Source organism: Pan troglodytes, chromosome 10, assembly GCF_028858775.2.
Source record: "Pan troglodytes isolate AG18354 chromosome 10, NHGRI_mPanTro3-v2.0_pri, whole genome shotgun sequence".
NCBI lineage: Eukaryota > Metazoa > Chordata > Mammalia > Primates > Hominidae > Pan > Pan troglodytes.
Genome location: NC_072408.2, coordinates 7,050,091 through 7,070,179, shown reverse-complemented (window position 1 = coordinate 7,070,179; position 20,089 = coordinate 7,050,091). Strand labels below are relative to the sequence as shown.

General features: G+C 54.1%; 3 protein-coding genes across 10 annotated transcripts in view; all 3 read left to right on the top strand.

The window, feature by feature from the left end:
• Positions 1 to 5,156, top strand: part of LOC456647 (WAS protein family homolog 2) — a 51,434-nt gene extending 46,278 nt beyond the window's left edge. For all 5 annotated transcript variants that reach the window (XM_024347604.3, XM_024347602.3, XM_054663917.2 and 2 more), the window contains 4 exons: positions 916 to 2,263; positions 2,353 to 2,458; positions 3,302 to 3,412; positions 4,849 to 5,156. The gene's annotated coding sequence lies outside the window, so the exon portion shown is untranslated. The remainder of the gene's footprint in view (positions 1 to 915; positions 2,264 to 2,352; positions 2,459 to 3,301; positions 3,413 to 4,848) is intronic.
• LOC107972962 (bifunctional peptidase and (3S)-lysyl hydroxylase JMJD7-like) overlaps positions 3,612 to 20,089 on the top strand; it is a 23,649-nt gene continuing 7,171 nt past the window's right edge. The window contains exons 1-11 of one of the 4 annotated variants that reach the window (XM_063785368.1): positions 3,612 to 3,680; positions 5,299 to 5,611; positions 5,900 to 6,030; positions 6,250 to 6,305; positions 7,486 to 7,722; positions 8,238 to 8,404; positions 8,619 to 8,764; positions 8,879 to 9,076; positions 9,247 to 9,331; positions 9,592 to 9,875; positions 10,100 to 10,714. In XM_063785368.1, coding sequence (XP_063641438.1) covers positions 5,508 to 5,611; positions 5,900 to 6,030; positions 6,250 to 6,305; positions 7,486 to 7,722; positions 8,238 to 8,404; positions 8,619 to 8,764; positions 8,879 to 9,076; positions 9,247 to 9,331; positions 9,592 to 9,875; positions 10,100 to 10,714 — 2,023 coding nt within the window. In that variant the 5' untranslated portion in view covers positions 3,612 to 3,680; positions 5,299 to 5,507. Of the gene's footprint in view, positions 3,681 to 5,298; positions 5,612 to 5,899; positions 6,031 to 6,249; positions 6,306 to 6,355; positions 6,736 to 7,485; positions 7,723 to 8,237; positions 8,405 to 8,618; positions 8,765 to 8,878; positions 9,077 to 9,246; positions 9,332 to 9,591; positions 9,876 to 10,099; positions 10,715 to 14,740; positions 14,866 to 20,089 lie in introns of those variants that run through there. The other 3 variants (XM_063785369.1, XM_063785370.1, XM_054663914.2) reach the window with 3 other exon arrangements.
• LOC134807455 (mitogen-activated protein kinase-binding protein 1-like) lies at positions 10,908 to 14,508 on the top strand. The gene is made up of 2 exons (XM_063785372.1): positions 10,908 to 11,222; positions 11,862 to 14,508. Exons 1-2 carry the CDS (start codon positions 11,100 to 11,102, stop codon positions 12,087 to 12,089), a joined length of 351 nt encoding a protein of 116 aa, XP_063641442.1. The 5' UTR covers positions 10,908 to 11,099; the 3' UTR covers positions 12,090 to 14,508.

Genomic DNA, 20,089 nt, shown 5'->3' with positions numbered 1-20,089 from the left:
GCGGTGTAGATATTTTCATGTTTATGCAGATAGCGGAGTAGAGATTTCCATGTTCATAGAGATAGCGGTGTAGATATTTCCATGTTCATAGAGATAGCAGTGTAGATATTTCCATGTTTATACAGATAGCGGTGTAGTTATTTTCATGTTTATATAGATAGCGGTGTAGATATTTCCATGTTTATACAGATAGCGGTGTAGATATATCCATGTTTATACAGATAGCGGTGTAGGTATTTCCATGTATGTACAGATAGCGGGGTAGATATTTCGATGTTTATACAGGTAGCTTTGTAGTCATTTCCATGTTTATACAGACATCGTTGTAGATATTTTCATGTTTGTACAGGTAACGGTGTAGATATTTCCATGTATATACAGATAGCGGTGTAGATATTTCCATGTTTATACAGGTAGCGGTGTAGATATTTCCATGTTTGTACAGATAGCGGTGTAGATATTTCCATGTTCATACAGGTAGCGGTGTAGATATTTCCATGTTTATACAGGTAGCGGTGTAGATATTTTCATGTTTATAGAGATATCGGTGTAGATATTTCCATGTTTATACAGATAGCGGTGTAGATATTTCCATGTTTTTGTCCCCGGTTTATTGAGACTAGAGAATGGCGATGACTTTTACCAAGTATACTGCTGGTAAACATTTTGTTAACAAGGCACGTCCTGCACAGCCCTACATCCCTTAAACTTTGATTTTATATAACACATGTTTTTGTGAGCTCCAGGGTGGGTCAAAGTTCCTGGGGCCAAGCGGCTAGGGCAAAACTACAAATTAACAACATCTCAGCAAAGCAATTGTTTAAAGGACAGGTCTTTTTGAAAATGGAGTCTCTTATGTCTTTCCTTTCTACATGGACACAGTGACAGTCTGATCTCTCTTTCTTTTCCCTGCAGGTGGACACGCCCCCACTGATATTCCTTCTAATTGCAACGTGGGAGAGGAGGATATGACACGCGATATCGCAGGGAGCAGAAACACCCCTGTGATACTGTTCTTCATATTCAGGGAGGAAGAGGATATTACTCCCAATAGAGACGGGTGTACACCCTCTGTACACCGAGGGTGTACACCCGTCTGTGAAAGAGTTCATAATCTCCAGAGGGGGAGATGATATTACTCACAATATGGTAAAGAGGCTGTGAGTCCACGGAGGATCCTCAGAGCCAGCGGGGGAAGAGGGGCTGGCTCTCAGTCCCCGCCTCGCGGGGGTGCCTCCCCCCACTGCAATGGGGTAAGAGGGGCTGGCTCTGAGACCGCTCCTCGCTGGGGGTGCCTCCCACCACTGCGATGGGGGTCCTAAGAGCCAGTGGGGGAAGAGGGGCTGGCTCTGAGACCCCGCCTTGCTAGGGGTGCCTACTCCCCCTGCGATGGGGGTCCTAAGGGCCAGTGGGGGAAGAGGGGCTGGCTCTGAGACCCCGCCTCGCTGGGGGTGCCTCCCCCCGTGCGATGGGTGTCCTAAGGGCCAGTGGGGGAAGAGGGGCTGGCTCTGAGACCCCGCCTCGCTGGGGGTGCCTCCTCCCCCTGCGATGGGGGTTCTAAGGGCCAGTAGGGGAAGAGGGGCTGGCTCTGAGACCCCGCCTCACTGGGGGTGCCTCCCCCCCTGCGATGGGGGTCCTAAGGGCCAGTGGGGGAAGAGGGGCTGGATCTGAGACCCCGCCTCGCTGGGGGTGCCTCCCCTTCCTGTGATGGGGGTCCTAAGAGCCAGTGGGGGAAGAGGGGGTGGCTCTGAGACCCCGCCTCGCGGGGGGTGCCTCCCCCCCTGCGATGGGCGTCCTAAGAGCCAGTGGGGGAAGAGGGGCTGGCTCTCAGTCACCGCCTCGCGGGGGGTGCTTCCCCTTCCTGTGATGGGGGTCCTAAGAGCCAGTGGGGGAAGAGGGGCTGTCTCTCAGTTCCCGCCTCGCGGGGGGTGCCTCCCCTTCCTGCGATGGGGGTCCTAAGAGCCGGGGGGGAAGAGGAGCTGGCTCTCAGTCTCCGCCTCACGAGGTGCCTCCCCACCTTGCGATCGGGGTCCCAAGAGCCAGGAGGGAAGAGGGGCTGGCTCTCTTTGTGGATGATTCTTTTTCCATTCTCAGACAGTTTTCTTTTTTCTTTCTTTTTTTTTTTTTGAGACTGAGTCTTGCTCTGTTGCCCATGCTTTGCTGGATCTCGGGTGACTGCAACCACTGCCTCCCAGGTTCAAGAGATTCTCCTGCCTCAGCCTCCTGAGTAGCTGGGACTAGAGGCGTGTGTCACCACACCCAGGTAATTTTTGTATTTTTAGTAGAGATGGGGTTTCACCATGTTTGCCAGGATGGTCTCTATCTCCTGACCTTGTGATCCACCCACCTCAGCCTCCCAAGGTGCTGGGATTGCAGGTGCGAGCCACCGGGTCCAGCCTCTCAGGCGATTTTCATACCTGCATACTCTGATCACTACTCTGTTAAACAGTGAAGGAGGGTAAGTATTATCTTCAGATTTCCAGAGCTCTGTCTCTGTACAGCCCTCTCCTCCTCAATATTCTGCCCTATGAATTCTAGCCACATTGGGCTTCCCAGACTCACAGTTCTGTCCTCTCAACTCAGGAAGATCTCTGAGCTCCATCTGCATTCTTTCTTCCTGTCCTGTGGCCTGGAAAGTTTTCTAAGGTGTTTGGGAGGTCAATTGTGGGGCTAGCCTCATTTGTTTCTCATTTCTTGAGGATCACTGCCTTTTGATGCTTGATTCCAGTGATTGATTCCCTTTGTTGCTTGAGGGCCATAGTTTCATATATTTTGTCCAATATTTTTGTTGTTTTAGGTCAGAAAGTAATTTTGGTCTCTGTTACTCCATCTTGGCCAGAAGTGTAAGACCTAAGCATTTACACATCAAAATACTGCACACATAATTTTAGTTTAAGCTACTTTTTAAAAAATCTCCTTCATTTTCCATTTAGCATTCTATTTAGGGTATTACATTGGTTTTTTTGAAATTCTGTTATTGGCAGTTTCTATTGTCTATCAATCCCATTTAAAGATAGTGCATAGGGTATTCTAAAATAGCTGTTAAGCAAAGAGAAAATTGGGCCTGATAGGGTGAGAATCACAGCTCTAATACCTAGAGTGACCTTATAATGTATTGTCCAAAGGAGATATTTTTGACAGTGAAAGAGGGTGTTGTTAGTAATTATATCAGGACCATGGCCTAAACCAGGACTATCCCAGGCAGCCTGGGACATATTTGTACCCCATCTCTATTTAATGCCTTTATACAATTCTTTACTTAATTCTACCAGCCTTTATTGAGCCTGCTTTCTTTGTCTAGCTGAGTGCCACGTGCTGACATCAGTAAGATCAATACAGCAAACTCTGAAAGATGGACAAAGAGACAGGAGATGGTCCTTTATAATGCAGTGTGATCTGTGCTGCAATAGAGGTGAGCACAAGGTCCTTACGAAGGCTCAGTGGAGAGCATGCTTGACTGCAGGGGAGGGTACTTAGGTTAGAAAAGATGAGTCGAAGTACGTTCATAGGGAGCATGGGGTGAGAGGTGGTGGGAAAGGTATTCCAGACAGTGTGTGTCAAGGCCAAGAGCCAGGGGAACACAGGTGGGGCTTCTTTTTTTTTCTTCTAAGATGGAAGAGTGTTCTGATCAGCTGGAAAAGAACGCACATGGGAAGCTGTACAGAAATGAGTGGGGAAAGGTAATACTTAAAAGCAACAGCAGTTAATATTTAGTGCCCACTTAGGACATGCTGGACACAGTTCCGGGTACTCTGAACATATTCGCTCATTTAATCTTTACAACAACCCTATGAGGTAGGTACTATTATTATCCCCATTTTCAGATGAGGAATCTGAGGCACAGAGAGAGTAAGTATGTTGCCCAGGGCCACGCACCAAGTATGTGGTAGGTCCTGGAGTTGAATGCAGAGCCCCTCCACTCTAAACTCCTGAAAGCCAGATGCTACAAGGCGTTGTTATTCCAAGTGGAGGAATGCTAAGGACAGCATCCTGCAGGTGACCAGGAAACCCTGAAGCATTCGAAGCAGGGGAATGGCTTAAAACAAGGTGGTATAAGAAAGTGCTCCCAGAGCAGCATGAAAGTCTGGTGTAGTGGAGGTCTCCGCTAGCCACAAGAGGTGGTAAGAGGCTGAGCTGAAGCAGCTGCAGCAGGGATGCAGAGGATACATTCCCCAAACCCTTATGGGCAGAGTCCTTTGGCTTCAGTGACCACGGCCAAGGGTGCAGAGGAGAAGCCCAAGAAGATGCCAGGTGTCTGGCTTATGCCCCTGTGTGAACGTGAAGCCTCTCATTGACATGCAGGTTACAGGAGGAAAAGCAGGTTTATTTGGGAAGGAGGCTTCTAGACCATGACTTCCATTTTAGCCATGTAGTTTTTGAAGTGCTTGTACAAGTTCTAGGTGGAAATGTCCAGGAGGCAGTGGGGAACTCAAAGTAGATCTCAGGAGAGAGGCTTAGGCCAGAGGGCTTGGGGAATCATCAGCATGGGGGTGGGAGGAGAGCTGGTATTTGGATGAGATTGCAGTGGAGCAGGAACAGAGTGGGAAAAGGTGGTGATGAACCCAGGGACTCCAGTATGCGGTAGCTGGCTGTGAGATTAGGAAGCAATGAAAGAGGCCAAGAAGGATGTGGGGGAGAAGCATCAATAAGGAATAAATGAGTTGCACGTGCTCCAGAGAGGCCAAATAAAGACTGGATTTGGCTCTCGCAGGTCATATACGAAAGAATCTTGGAACCAAAAGGAAAACAGTGGTGGTTTAAAGGGTATATTCAGTTTCTAGGTCTGCTGTCACAAAATACCAGAAACTGGGTGTCTTGTTAAAACAACAGAAATTTTTTCTCTCACAGTTTTGGAAGCTAGAAGTTCAAAACGAGGTGTTGGCAGCACCATGCTCTCTCTGAAGATGCTACGAAGAATCTGCTCCATGCCTTTCCATTCGCTTCTGGGGTTTCCTGCAAGCCCTGACATTCCTTGGCTTGTAGATGCATCACCCCAGTTTCTGCCCCCATCATCACATGGCCTCCTCTCTGCGTGTGCCTCTGCATTTCCTCTATTCTTCTAAGGACACCGACACCAGTCATAGTGGATTAAGGGTCCACTCCTAACTAATTACATCTGCAACAACCCTATTTCCAAATAAAGTCACATTCTAAGATTCCTAGGGAGAACATGAATTTTTGGGGGCATGTGGATACTGTTCAACCTGGGACATGGAGTAAATAAACGGCAAGGAAGATTACAGATGACTTTAAGCTAAAGAGGGAGATAGGGTTAAATGTAGGACTTTTTTTTTCCAGGACGGGAGAGGTTTAAACATGTTACTACATTGAATAAATGAAATAACCATGAACATGGAGTGGCTAAAGATTCTGAACTAAGTGCAAGTAATTGATACACGTCCATGGATAAGGGGAACAAATGGCGCTAGCCATTCTACCTGCCCCTCCTTCAGCCAACTGTGTGGCTTTACCCCAGCTGCATATTTGTGTGGCGCCTGAGCTCTGAGATGACCATCAGCATGAGGCAGTGTCTGGCCGAGTTGCGCCAGCGTCAGCGGGGCGGCAAGCAGCAAGGACCATCCTCTCCCCAAAGGGCTTCTGGACCCAACCGGTGAGAACAGAATGTGGGCAAGTGATGGGTGGGTGTGCAGATGGCTTGCTGGGACCTCACTGCACTTCCTCCATGCTTTGGGCCTGCCATTCAGCAATTCTGTCTCCCAAGACCTTACCTCTCACACAAGGATCCATGATGTCAGCCTCTTCCCCCTGTTGAGTCTCCTCTCCCCCTATTGAGTCTCATCTTCCCCTCATTGAGTCTCCTCTTCCTTCTTCCCCCATTGAGCCTCCTCTCCCCCTATTGAGTCTCCTCTCCCCATGCCCTTCCTTGTCTCGGACTCAGGCACCAGGCCCCATCAATGCTGTCTCCTGGACCGGCTCTCTCATCAGACAGTGACGAGGGAGAAGATGAGGGGACTGAAGAAGAACTTCCAGCACTGCCCGTCCTTGCCAAGAGTACCAAGAAGGCACTGGGTCTGTGGCAGTTGGGTGTGGGGGCAGACAGGTCCTAGTTGGTATGATGGCTAGATATGGTTTTTCTGAGACTGTGGGGTGAGAGCAGTGTGAGCTGAGGAAACTGAGGCATCATTGTGGCCACACAGGGTATGGGCTGATGGGGCCAGGGTTCCAGGGTTGGGTGGGGGCGGGGGGGGGGGCAGGAGACACTTCCTCTGACTGCCTGTTTCTGTCTAGCCTCGGTCCCCAGCCCAGCCTTGCCCCGAAGCCTGTCCCACTGGGAGATGAGTCGGGTGAGTCGCCATTGTTAAAATGTTCTTCTAAGGTTAGAGGAGGCAAAGGGAGCTGTGAGAACAGGGCTCTCTGGGCCTGGTAGGGTACTGGGGCATGGGGTCTGCCCACATGCTGCACTCCTGTGTCCAAGGAAGGCCTTGTCGGGGAAGTTGAAGCAGCTGGGCCGGTCCTGGGTGCGGGGTGAAGAAAGCCCAGGTATTTCCTTCCTGTGGACCAGTTGGGGTGGATGGAGCACAGGGTTAGTCAGCACTGGGGAGGTGGGGCACTTGTTCAGCTGCCTGGTGCCTGGAAGTAAATATCATCAGAGAAGAGCTCAAGGTGGAGAGGACAAAGGACCCCTAAGCCAGATAGTTAGAACTAAAATGCAGGAAATCAAGGATCCAAAGAGCGGAGATCTGGAGAAACAGTTCTAAAGACCCCGGTTAGGAGGTAAGCGGAGAACTTCCAGAATAGTTAGAGGGAAAAGGCCGTGAGGGGACCCATAACTCAGCGACTGCCCTGGGGTGGCCAAAGGGGGATCAAAGTGTTCAGAGCAAGTTCCCAAGCACCAGTACCTTCCGTTGTCAGCAACAGTTTCACAGAATGATGATGCTGTGGTGTCTCTGGAGCACCCTGACCGGGCCAGGGGTCTCAGGCCTGGGCTATAGGTTTGTCCTTGGTGCTGTGAAGGGACTTTGGGGCCCCCAGCTATTGGAGTGATTGGGGTAGAGAGGCAAAAGGAGTGGTTGGGGTAGACAGGCAGAAGTGGCCTTTGCCCTGGGCTGGGTTTCTTGGGGGACTCTTGGTAGTAAGTGGTTGCTGCTGGGGCTGTCCTCAGAGTAGGAGACTTTTAGAGACCCCCAGCTCTGAGGCATCCACGATACCAGGTGAAGGCTGAGACTAGGGGTTCCTGTGCCAGAGGATGCGGAATGCAGCTAAGAGCATGAACTCTGGAGCCAGACTAACCTGCAGGCCACTTACTGTCTGTGGGACGCAGACTGGTCACTTAAGCCCCCTGTGCTTCAGTCTCCTCATCTGTAAAACAAGGATGATACTAGTGCCCATTTCAAAAGGTTGCTGTGAGGATGAAGTAAGCTAGCATGTGTAGTGTGCCAGGCACATAGTAAGGGATATGTGGATATTTGTTGATCTGACTGTGTGGTTGTTGTTACTCCTCCCCCACCCCCTACCTCCCACCAGGCACAGGAGTCCGTGGGGTTCCTGGACCCAGCTCCTGCAGCCAACCCGGGACCCAGAAGAAGAGGGCGCTGGGTTCAGCCAGGTGTGGAACTGAGCGTTAGATCCATGCTGGATCTGCGGCAGCTGGAAACACTGGCCCCAAGCCTGCAGGACCCTAGCCAGGACTCGCTGGCCATCATCCCATCTGGTCCCAGGAAGCATGGGCAGCAGGCCCTTGAGACTTCACTCACTAGCCAGGTGAGCCTGCTTTCTCCCAGCTCTCTAGAGAGTTCCAAGGGGCCTTAGGCAGCCTTTGCCACCAGCTGGGACCTGAGCACTGGTCCAGCTATGCTTGCTCTGCCCCTGTGGCACATGGGTAACCTGAACTGCAAAGCCAGGATGGGGGTGGCTGGGCTGTATGGTTTGGTCATCAGGATAGGCAGGGGAGGGGTTGGGGTAGAGAGGCAAAAGTGGCCTTTGCCCTGGGCTGGGTTTCTTGGAGGACTCTTGGTATTAAGTGGTAGCTGGAGGTTGGCAGCCCAGAGTGCTAATACAGTTCATCCAGAAGCTCACATCAGCAACTGGAGCCCAGTCTGGCTTCTCGATGTCTGTCCTTCAGCTTCCCCTTGAATGAGTGCACACCACATCCTTACTCACCTCCACCTCTTCTCCAAGGGGAGGGTTGGCCCCCAGGATACTCAGGGCTGACCCCCCAGCTACCACTGCCTCATCTGTCACCTCTGCTCTGTTAACATCCCTTTGTGTGTTCCCAGAATGAAAAGCCCCCTCGGCCTCAGGCTTCCCAACCTTGTTCCTATCCCCATATTATCCGATTATTGTCACAAGAGGAAGGGGTCTTTGCCCAAGATCTGGAACCTGCACCCATTGAAGATGGTATTGTCTACCCGGAGCCGAGTGACAACCCCACCATGGATACCAGGCAAGGATCCTGCCCTAGCCAGACCTCGTGCCCCCGTCTTCCCCTCCCTATGAGTGTTCTTTAGTCGAGGGAGGGTTGGCCCCCAGGATATTCAGGGCTTTCCTTCCAGCTCACCACTGCCTCATCCCTCACCCTGATCACAGGCAGGAGTCCAGCGGGGCTGCTGCCTACCCCTGCTCACTGCCTTTTCTTCTCCCTGCTGGAATCCTGACAGTGAGTTCCAAGTGCAGGCTCCAGCCCGGGGAACTCTGGGAAGAGTGTACCCAGGCAGCAGGAGCTCAGAAAAGCACAGCCCTGACAGTGCCTGCTCTGTGGATTACAGCAGCAGCTGCCTTTCCAGCCCAGAGCACCCCACTGAAGGTGAGGCTGTAGCCTGGAGGGAGGGGCCATGGGGGGTGGGGCCTGGAGGTGGGTGGGGAGGCTCTGGCAACAGATGGGTGCAGTGCGATGCCTCTCTCCCCTCCCCACACCCAGACTCTGAGAGCACGGAGCCCCTCAGTGTGGATGGCATCTCCTCAGACCTTGAAGAGCCAGCTGAGGGCGATGAAGAAAAGGAAGAAGAGGAGGGAGGCATGGGCCCCTATGGGCTACAGGAGGGCAGCCCCCAGACTCCAGACCAGGAGCAGTTTCTAAAACAGCACTTTGAGACTCTGGCCAGTGGAGCTGCTCCAGGTGTGGTCAGAGGGCCAGCATTTAGTGCCTGCAATGTGCCCTTCTCCCCTCCTTGCCTACCTGAGAGGAGGGTCCCAGGGTATAGGCTGTGGCTGGGGGTCTCAAGGAGGCAAAATCTGGGGCAAGGGCTTGGTTTTTGCCCCAATTCATGATTTCTCTGACCTTGGTAGGGGCCCCAGTGCAGGTCCCAGAGAGGTCAGAGTCTCGGAGTATCTCTTCACGATTCCTGTTGCAAGTACAGACCCGCCCACTCAGGTACAGAGGCCCCTACCCCCCAGCAGCAGCTCTGGCTCTCCTGGCCTCCCAGGGCTGCTGCCCTCTCCTCTCCAGTGTTTTGTCTCTCCATGTGCGGGGTGTTTTGCACTCCCGGTTTTGGGCTAACTGGCCTTTCCCCAGCCCTATCTGGCTTTGTGCTGGTTCTCTCCTAGTGCCCTGGTGCTATGAGTTTCTCGCCATTTTGGCAGGGAGGAGCATTGAGCCTTCTCTGGGCCTTCTCCCACATTTCCTCCCTGTAGGGAACCATCCCCGTCCTCCTCAAGCCTGGCACTGATGTCGAGACCAGCCCAGGTGCCACAGGCATCTGGTGAGCAGCCGAGAGGCAATGGTGCCAATCCCCCTGGAGCACCCCCGGAGGTGGAACCGTCCTCTGGCAACCCCAGCCCCCAGCAGGCAGCCTCTGTGCTGTTGCCACGATGCCATCTCAACCCTGACAGCAGCTGGGCTCCCAAGAGAGTGGCCACAGCCAGCCCCTTTTCTGGACTCCAGAAGGCCCAGTCTGTGCACAGTCTGGTGCCACAGGGTGAGGAGCCTGATGGGCTCAGTGCCAGGGTGCAGGGTGTATGGAACACATGTACATGCTGGAGGAGGGAGGGCCTGGTGTGGCCCTGATGTGCCACTGTGCTGGCCACTAGGTGTCCCTTAATGGGCATGTGGAGGGGAACAGCAGCTCTTCGGGATTGGGTGTTGGCACCTGGGATGCCTTCCTCAACACCTGACCTGTGTATACCTCTGTCTCCTTTGCAGAAAGACATGAGGCCAGTCTGCAGGCCCCTTCACCAGGCGCACTGCTGTCTCGGGAGATCGAAGCTCAGGATGGTCTGGGCTCCTTGCCCCCAGCTGATGGCCGTCCGTCTCGGCCTCACTCCTATCAGAACCCCACCACCAGTTCCATGGCAAAGATATCCCGCAGTATCTCTGTTGGGGAGAACCTGGGCCTGGTGGCTGAACCTCAAGCTCATGCCCCCATCCGAGTCTCACCACTCAGCAAGCTGGCCCTGCCAAGCCGGGCTCACCTGGTCCTGGACATCCCCAAACCACTGCCTGACCGTCCTACCCTGGCTGCATTCTCTCCTGTCACCAAAGGCCGGGCCCCTGGTGAGGCAGAAAAGCCTGGCTTCCCAGTGGGCCTAGGAAAAGCTCACAGTACAACTGAGCGATGGGCCTGTTTGGGGGAGGGCACCACTCCCAAGCCTAGGACAGAGTGCCAGGCTCATCCTGGGCCTAGCAGCCCCTGTGCCCAGCAACTGTCAGTCAGCAGCCTCTTCCAAGGCCCTGAAAACTTGCAGCCCCCACCCCCTGAGAAGACTCCCAACCCCATGGAATGCACCAAGCCAGGGGCAGCCCTGAGCCAGGACTCAGGTGTGCACAGCTCCCCAGCTCTCATCTCCTGCCCCATCCTTACTCTCCCCTCTCTGTTGGCCACTGTCTGGCTCCATCCCATTTCTGTGGGTACAGCTTCTGGTGTTTCTTGTCCTGTCTGCTCCTGTCGCAGGTCCGTAAGTCACACCCATGATGGTGAGACCCTCCTGCTGACCTTCATGATTTCCTTGTGACTCACTTGCCCATTCAGTGGCTTCTGAACTTGGGGCTGGCCGTCTCCTCTGGACCTTGTTTGTGTGGTGTTGGGGAGGCCGTTGGAAGAGAAGCCAAGAGGAAGGGACTGAGGGCAAGTGGGGGGTGCAATGCTGAGGGCTAGGTCTCTCCCGCTCTGAGTGTCTTGGGTGCGGAGGCCTGAAAGGGCTACATGCTGGGCCTCACTGAGCTGTATCCGTCTCTTTCGGAGCCAGCGGTGAGCCTGGAGCAGTGTGAGCAGCTGGTGGCAGAGCTCCGCGGCAGCGTGCGCCAGGCAGTGCGGCTCTACCACTCGGTGGGTGTTAGGTGCCCCCCGGCAGGAGGGCAGGCACGTCAGTAGTGCTGGGTGTTTTGGATAACCATGTCCAGAACAGTATGCTAAGGCTCTTGTGCTGACAGGATGGCACACTCAAGAACATCTTGGGCAGCACAGGTGAGGGGGTTAGAGGCCAGGCTAGCCTCTTGTACCGGGCACCTGCGGTCATTTCTGGTTAAGAGCTGGAGACTTCCCTCAGGAGGTGAGGCCTGAAGAGACCACACCTCCCAGTTGGCTCAGGACAATCCCAGTTTATGTCGTTGTCCCAGTGTAATTATTAATGGCATCCTTTTTCATATCCATGAATTATTTGGCCCCCTTAGACATAGGGGACAGTCCAAGAAGGCCCAAACTTTGAAAGAGAAAGCAGATTCTGCCGGAGTTATCATAAGGAGTTGCTTATAAGATGTAGACGGTTCTGCAATCCAATGGGTTCCTCCTTGGGCGTCACCCCCAGAGTCTGCCTGCATCCCATGTTCCCTGGCCATACATGCTGATCTTGGCGGGTAGAGTTCCCAGCTAGTCCCTTCTGAGGCAGGCTGGACCCAGGTGGGGCCCCTCCCTTTTATATGTCTGTTGACAGGCTCCTCCACCTCGCTTCTGGGGGTGCTGTTTCAGGTGGCTGGCTGCAAGATGCCCTCAGCAGAGCAAAGTCGGATTGCCCAGCTCCTCAGAGACACCTTCTCTTCGGTGCGACAGGAGCTGGAAGCTGTGGCTGGGGCAGTGCTGTCCAGCCCAGGCAGCAGCCCTGGGGCTGTGGGAGCCGAGCAGACACAGGCCCTGCTGGAGCAATACTCGGAACTGTTGCTTCGAGCCGTGGAACGGCGTATGGAATGCAAACTCTGAGTTCTGGAAGCCTGTCCCAAGTGAATGAATGCCCCAGTGATTCCAAACTGCAGCCCCTCTGCCCCTCACCAAAACCTGCGGGGCTGCTTGGAGTGGAAAGCAGGGAGCAGTGTTCAGAGGCAAAGCAGCCTTCCCAGCCGCTCCTCGTGGGGGGCCTGTATTTATTAATTTATTTCCCTGACTGTTGCCTCACTTCCTTGGAACTCCTGCCTCCACAGCCCCTCCAGTGGCAGGGACAGGTCTTGGGTCTTTGTCATCTTGGTGCTGTGAGAGGTAGGAGGGCAGCCTGCCCCATCTAGGAATCTGGGAAGGGCTGGCCCTCTCTTAGAAGCCATTTGAAATTACTGCAGGGATTAGCTCCCTGTGGTGGAGCATACACAGGGTACTCTGGGGTCGAGGTGAGAGGTGATGTGGTATTCAGTGCCCGTCAGCCAACTGCGGGCCTTCACCTCTACCTGCACTTCCCCTCTCACACCAGCTGCACTCCCCTGGCTGCCAGAGCAGGGTGGTTTTCCCCAATACCTGGCAGCTCAGAAAGGCAGAGCCATCTGGCCCTCCAGGGTGTCCCCAGCCATCAGGAGACTTGAGTTGGTATTTGGACCTGAGCCCGCACATTCCACTCCCATTCTCCCTCCAAGAGGGGCCCAGCATTGTATTTCCCTGTGACCCCTTACTCTCCTGGCCAGAACTTGAGCCAGCTGTGGGACGTTGCTGCAGGACAGTAAGCCCTCACCTGGGCAAACATGAAGCTCTGGCCTCCTTTCCTCAGCCCCTTGTTCTTCCCTGTCCTCCACCCTGGACCCCAGCCGGCTGCTGGAGCCCAGAGGCCACCTTCTCCCTGCATCCTGAATGATGCTTAGTCAGAAGCCTGTGTTGGAACATCCCTCGTTTACAGGGCGCTGGCCTACCTCCTGAGGACCTCGGCCACAGATGAGATCACACGCATGCACGTGCACACATGTACACACACACACCTACCTGCACAGCACGCCGTTGAGTGTTGGTTGCCAGAGTATCCGGCTGGCTGCTGTGTGCCTGGTTTCCTCACATCCTGCCTCAGCTTCACCACCCTGGCTTATGTGGAACACCTATCAGGGAGCAGAAAAGGGATGCAGTACACTAAGTGAACCCAGATTCTGGATTCTTGGTGTCCACAGCCTAGCTGATATGAGATGGCCCATAGGACACCTGGTTTAGGTAGAAGGAGCCTCCTCAAAGGCAGTGCTGGGCACCCATGGGTGTGCTGGATACTGGAGTTTGAGAGGAGGGAGGTGCTGGGGCCAAAGGAGACACTAGAAAAGTGGTAGATGGGACAGGTAAGTGGCAGAGGTGAGGGGATAAGTTAGAATGTAAAAGGGCAGTAATTAGGGGTGAGGGAAAGGAGATAGGGGACCCTAGGAGGTAGAGTGGGACCATGTCGTGAGGCAGTTGAAGAGTTGAGGAAAGGTTTTTCTGGGCCCTACTGCTCCCCTCTGCTGCAGGTAAGTCAGAGCAGCTTTACCACAGCTTCAGGCCACGAGAGCCCCTTCACCCGCCCTGCTGCACCATAGGCAGAGGCTTATAAAGAAATGTGTTCCGGGCCAGGTGTGGTGGCTCAAGCCTGTAATCCCAGCACTTTGGGAGGCCGAGGCGGGTGGATCACGAGGTCAGGTGATCGAGATCATCCTGGCCAACATGGTGAAACCCTGTCTCTACTAAAAATAAAAAAGCTGGGCGTGGTGGTGGGCGCCTGTAATCCCAGCTACTCGGGAGGTTTAGGCAGGAGAATCGCTTGAACCCTGGAGGTGGAGGTGGAGGTTGCAGTGAGCCGAGATCGCGCCATTGCACTCCAACCTAGGTGACAAAGCTACACGCCATCTCAAAAAAAAAAAAAAAGAAAAAGGGTTACAAAAGGTTCCCAGCTCCGGGGCATCAGCCTGAGTGCGCTTGAGCTGCTCCAAACCTGGCCCTTCCCCACTCCTCTAGCATCGCCACCTGCATGGCCCTGGAACTCCCGCGGCGGCGGGGGCGGGCCCGTGCCTTCTGTGCCCCGACTTCCCACAGCAGCCGCGCCCACCGCAGGTGGGACTCAGGTTCGCCCTCTGGGCCAGGTCCTTCACGAGGAGGGAGCTACCCTTCGCCAGAAGTTTGTGAGAATGTGGCCGCCCTTTTCCTGCCCTCTGCCCCATGTGGGTGGGGGGCCTCGTGGCCCGGCCGGCGCCCCGTCCCCTTCTGCATGTCTGAGGCCACCGGCAACCGCCGCCCCACTCCAGATTTGCCCCCGCCCTGTTTTGAAAGCCCCTTATTTATAACTTTTATACTTTGTGCAGGTCGCGGCGCTTCCCGCCTCATCCTCGGCTGCATGGGGCGGGGGGGCTGTTTTTAACGTGCCCGTTTGTACTGATGTATGAACTTGTCAATAAACACAATTGTTTGTTAACCCTGGGATGCCGGCCCAGTGGGGCAGGCCGAAGCGGGCGCTGCCAGTCGCTCCACCGCTTCGCTGGCAGAACCCGGTGTGTGTCCAGGGGCAGGACGGGGCGGGGTGCTGGGGGTGTGGCCTGCGGCGGGTGCCTCTGGAAGGGCGGGGCGAGGGTCTGGGGGTGTGGCCTGCGGCGGGGACTCCGGGGAGGGCGGGGCGAGTGCCTCTGGAAGGGCGGGGCGAGTGCTGGGGGTGTGGCCTGCGGCGGGGCGTCGGGGAAAGGCGGGGTCTCGGCCGGCGCTGACGCAGCCATGGCGGAGGCGGCTTTGGAAGCCGTGCGGAGCGAGTTACGAGAATTCCCGGCCGCTGCAAGGGGTGAGTGTCTCTCCCACAGGCTGCGGCGATTTCTGAACACGGGAGGGGCCCTGGGATGCCGCTGACACCGGGGGCTCGGAACCTCGTGTGTGCGACTGCCCTGAGGCCCCGCTCGGGTTGCTCTTCTGTGGCAACCTGCTTCCCTTCTCCCGTGTTCGCGCGCTCCCGCGGCTTCCTGGGTGATTCTGTTCACGTTATTCCCAAGGCCCGGTGCCGTCTTGACCGTGGTCGCGGCGAAGCCCTGTGTTTCCTACAGTCTTGAGCAGCTTGCTGTTGCCCTTGTTGAAAGCTCATGGAAGGCACACAGGTGGTGGTCGGATTCCTCCCCCACGTGCGCCGCCTCCGACCTCAACTCCCGTGTCGCTCTTTGGGAGGATTGCAGGCTGACCAAATGGTCCCTGGCTCTTCCCCTGCTGGTTTTTATTCCTTTTCTTTCTTTCTCTCTTCCCTCCTGCCTTCTTTTTTCTATTTTTAAATGATTTCTTACCACTGAACAGCAACACAGGCTCATGTGTATGTGATGGGTATGTAATATACAATGGTGCGCAATGTAAATGAAGCAAGGTTCCCTCCCAGCCCCAGTTTGCATTCTTACAGAAAGATTGTTTATATCCGTGCACACACGACTTTTTACCCTTTTTTTGTACAAATAGTAGCTTGCTAAACACACTCTTCTGCACCGTGTATCTTGGAGATCATTTCACATTCCTCTACCTCAGTCTTTTTCACGTCTGTGTGCTAGTGCTGTATTCACTTAGTCATTTAGGTCATGTCCAATCCATTGTTTTCAATAATGCTCCAACGAATACTTTGAGGATTGATTTAACAAATACTTATTCAGCATCTCTGTGTGCCAGGCTCTGTTCAGTGTGTTTGAGATACATCACTGAACAAAACAAATCTGTCTTTTACAGTCTATGTCCTGTTACATTCTAAGTGAGAAGGTGGACAATTAACCACAGGTGTACTGAATGAGTACATTGTAGAGTAGAAGAAGTAGGTTAGAAGGTAAGTGCAGGCAAAGCCCTCTGTGGGAGTGTGCCTGATGTGTTTAGGAAACAGTGAAGAAGCCAGTCTGCAGGAGCAGCGTCTTCTGCACATGTGTGAGTATGTTTGTTGGTTAAATTCTTTATATTTTTTGAGACAGGGTCTTACTGTGTCACACAGGCTGGAGTGCAGTGGCACGATCATAGCTCGCTGCACCTCGACCTCCCAGGTTCAAGAGATCCTCCTGCTTCAGCACCTGGAAGTAGCTGAGACTACAGGCATGCGACACCACGCCTGGCTAATTTTTTTGAATTTTAGTAGAGACAAGGCTAGTCTCAGATTCCTCAAACAATCCTTCCACCTCAGCATTCCAAAGTTTTGGAACACCATGGAACACATAAGCCACTGCTCCCGGCCTTGTTAAATTCTTAGCAGAGTTATGGGGTCAAAGCAATTGTTTGGATCCCTTTTGAAATTTTCTCACTTGGAAGCCCCAGGAGAGGAAAGCAGCCATTCTCTGAAGGAAATGGTGAGCAAGTAAAACAAATCCCTAATTGCAGAAGTCCAAAGGGTGAAAAAAATGGCAGTTTCCATGTATTTTCAGAATCCCAGGCTGTGTGCAGTACTCACGCCTGTAATCCTAGCACTTCAGGAGACCAAGGTGGGAGGCATCTCTTGAGGCCAGGAGTTCAAGACCAGCGTGGGCAACATAGTGAGACACCATCGTGTGGTGGCATGTGCCTGTAGTCCCACCTCCTGAGGCAAGAGGATTGTTTGAGTCCAGTAGTTTTGATGACAGTGGCGGGCAGTTTGAAGCAGATGCTGTCATCATGCTGGCTGCAGTGGGGAGGCACAAGTCGGGCAGCAGAAGCGGCTCTGGGAGCAGCAGTGGTGGTAGTGAGTCCCCTGTTCCCTGCATCCCCGAGGCAGCTGACTGCACCACCCCCACCCTCACATGGCTGGGCAGGACCTGCTCCTAAGCCCAGACCCTCTGCTGCAGCCTGAACCTCGCTCCCTGCCACATCCCAGAAGCCTGCGAGCACCCTGCCAAATGTGCAACTGGGACTTGTAGGGACTTGTACTTGTGAGTACAAAAATACTCACACATGTGCACAAAGACCCTGCTCCTGCAAACTGGCTTCTTCACTGTTTCCGGAACACAGGACTACTAGGCTCATTTGTTTGGGGTGGTCAGAGCTGCCATGCCATATGCACCTTGCCCGCCGCCGCTGTGGGGAAAATGCGAAGAGGAGAGGCAGCTGGGGCCACATGTTCCACAGAGCTGGCGGGAACTGGGGACAAGTGGGAGTCCCACCCCTTCCAAGTTGGTGGAGTGGGAGCTCCCTAGGCGCAATTACAGCCACCCAAGCCAGGACTGCAACTCAGGCACCCCTGTGCTCTTGGGAGCCAGGAGCAGGCAGGAGCCCCACCCTCCTAGATGCAGCTGCAACCTCCCAAGCTGCAGCTGTGGACCCAGGCATGTCTGCACTTTTGGGGACCCAGGAAGGCCCCTTTCTGCTGCCGCAGGCTTGGAAGTGCCTGATCCTGCTGTCTGGCTTCTCCCCACTGTCAGCACCTGATCAGATCATGGAGCAAAGTTGAGGCCGAGCCTGGGTGCTGTTGCAGTGCTGACACACCAGCCCCCTGCCTCCTTGGCCCCCTCTGGCCTTTGGGTGCCAATGAGCATGGGAGGGAGGCCAAGAGGGGCTGGGGGCAGCTCAGTGCTGGCCTGCAGGCACCCCTTGGCACAAACAGCTTGGGTGCCGTGAATGGTGGCAAGAGGCAGACAGGTTCCTGGGTGGAAGGTGGCGGGTCCCGGTGAAGCCCGACCTTCAAGCCAGGGAAGGCCTGAAGCCTGGGGGCTGGGCTGCCGGTTCCATGGACCGGAATGGGAACTTTTGGTGCTTTTTCCGGCCCACCCGTGGCTGCCCATGGACCAATAGGCATGTACGTCCTCCCCTGTGAGACCCATAAAAAGCCTCTGACTCAGCCAGACCAGAAGAGACGATGGGACGACCAGCTGCGGGGAGGAGAGCTGCCCTCTCTGCTGAGAGCTGGAGAGATGACAGGACAACCTGCCCACAGAGAGGAGCTACTCTAGCCAGGGAAGCAAGCAGGCATGCCAGCTCTTTCTTTTCCAGTATTCCTGGGCCCAGTGGGGTCTTCTCACTCAGTTACAATATTTGATCTAAGAACATTCACTTTCCAACTGATCAGAAAGTAAAGGTGACTGGCATGGTGTGGCCGTGAGAGATGCAGTGTGACCTCAGAGGTGAACATCAGTGCCGGGACCATTTGGAGCAGGATGTGGTAACCACCAAATGGAAACCACGGCCTTTTGGCTCGACCTAGAGCATGAATGTAGCAAAGCGAAGCCCTGTACACTTTATAACAACCAGCAGAAAGACACTCCAGTCTGAGTGAGCAGCTGGAACAAAGCTCTGCTGAGCTGAACACTCAACAGGACTACCTGCCTGCAGAGAGAGGAGCTATCCTCTTTGCTGAGAGCTGAACACTCGTTGGGACACCCTGGCTGTGGAGAGGAGCTGCCCACTGTGGGTCTCCTCTGAGCTATTCTATGGCTCAGTAAACCTCCTCTTTGTCTTGTTTACCCTCTGCTTGTCTGTGTGTACCTCATTCTTCCTGGATGCAGGACAAGAATTGGGACCTGCTGAGTGGCGGGGCTAAAAGAGCTGTAACATGAAGAGGGCTGAACCATGCGTCTTGCTCGCCACATTGTGGGTGACCAGAAGGAAAGAAGAGCTGCGGCCCTTTGGGGAGTCCAGACCCAGGAGCTCCCCAAGCTGGGGTTCTGACACCCTTTTTAGGGCTCTGCGGTTCCTGGTATCTGCAAGCTTCCAGGCACCACCATGCTTCCCAGTGTCAGCTGTGGAAGCTGCTTATGGTACACCTGGTCTAGCTGCAGCCTTGCAGGAAACCAGCGCCTGTGTTGGCACCTGAAGCTGCCTGCCCCACCGCAGCCCACATGCCTAGCTGTGCGCAGTGGCCAAACCCCACACTCATGCGCTCACACACCCCTCGCTTCCCCACTCGCCCTTGGCAGGTGTGGGATCCAGGCCGGTAGCATGAGCTGAGCACAGCCTGCAGGGCCGAGTGGGCCCAATGAGCCCGAGCAAAACAGGCAAAGGCATCACTGGCCACAGAGGTTTCCAGCTGGTAAAGCAACACCCCAAAGATCCCGTGACAGTTTATGGCTGCAGTGAGCTATTATTGCGTCACTGCACTTCAGCCTGGGCAACAGAGCAAGACCCTGTCTCTTAATCTCAGCGAGTACAACAGGAAGATGTACTGAGCCCCAGACCACCCCGTCTCTCAAGGTGACTGCTTGGATGGGCTGGCGTGACTGGGAAGGCCTTTGCCACTTTGCTCTCTCCTGGATTCCATATCTCCTGGATGGGTGCCATCTTGCCTCTAGCCAGGGAAGCAAACAGGCACACCAACTCTTTCCAGTATTCCTGGGCCCAGTGGGGTCTTCTCACTGAGTTACAATATTTGATCTAAGAACATTCACTTTCCAACTGATCAGAAAGTAAAGGTGACTGGCATGGTGTTGCTGTGAGAGGTGCAGCATAACCTCAGAGGTGAACATCAGTGCTGGGACCATTTGGAGCAGCATGTGGTAACCTCCAAATGGGAACCACGGCCTTCTGGCTCGACCTAGAGCATGAATGTAGCAAAGCGAAGCCCTGTACACTTTATAAAAACCAGCAGAAAGACACTCCAGTCTGAGTGAGCAGCTGGAACAAAGGTACCACCTGAATAGAGGGTGTGTGGCAAGGGCAGGCACGAGACAGGAAATCAGACTGGAAGAGTAGGTTGGGCCTGGTCGTGCGTGCCAAGGCAGGCGGCATTCTCTAAGGAGCAGTGGTAAGCCATCGAGGCATTTGTTACTAGGGGTATGACAATATGAGATTGTATTTTCAGAAGATGACTGGGGCTATGATGATGAATGCTTTGGGAGGGAGTGGAATTAAGCCAGAGAAACCAGCTAGTTCACTACTGCAGCCATCCAGCCAGGATACTGGAGACTTTTATTCAACATTAGGCAAATACTTGCTGAGCACATGCTGTGTGCTAGGTACTGTTCTAGGTCCCAGGGGTGCATCAGTGAACAGACAAGTGTCTCTGCCCTTGTGGAGTTCACATTCTAGCAAGGGTGAAAGAATGATAAACAGTTTATGTAGGTGAAATATATATATATATATATATTTTTAGA

What these genes read in the sequence shown, in the direction of transcription:
- LOC134807455 (XM_063785372.1), top strand. Translation starts at nt 11,100, where the DNA reads ATGCTGGGCCTCACTGAGCTGTATCCGTCTCTTTCGGAGCCAGCGGTG. An exon ending in CAGTGCGGCTCTACCACTCG is followed by an intron (nt 11,223 to 11,861) that starts GTGGGTGTTAGG and finishes GTGCTGTTTCAG; the next exon opens with GTGGCTGGCTGCAAGATGCC.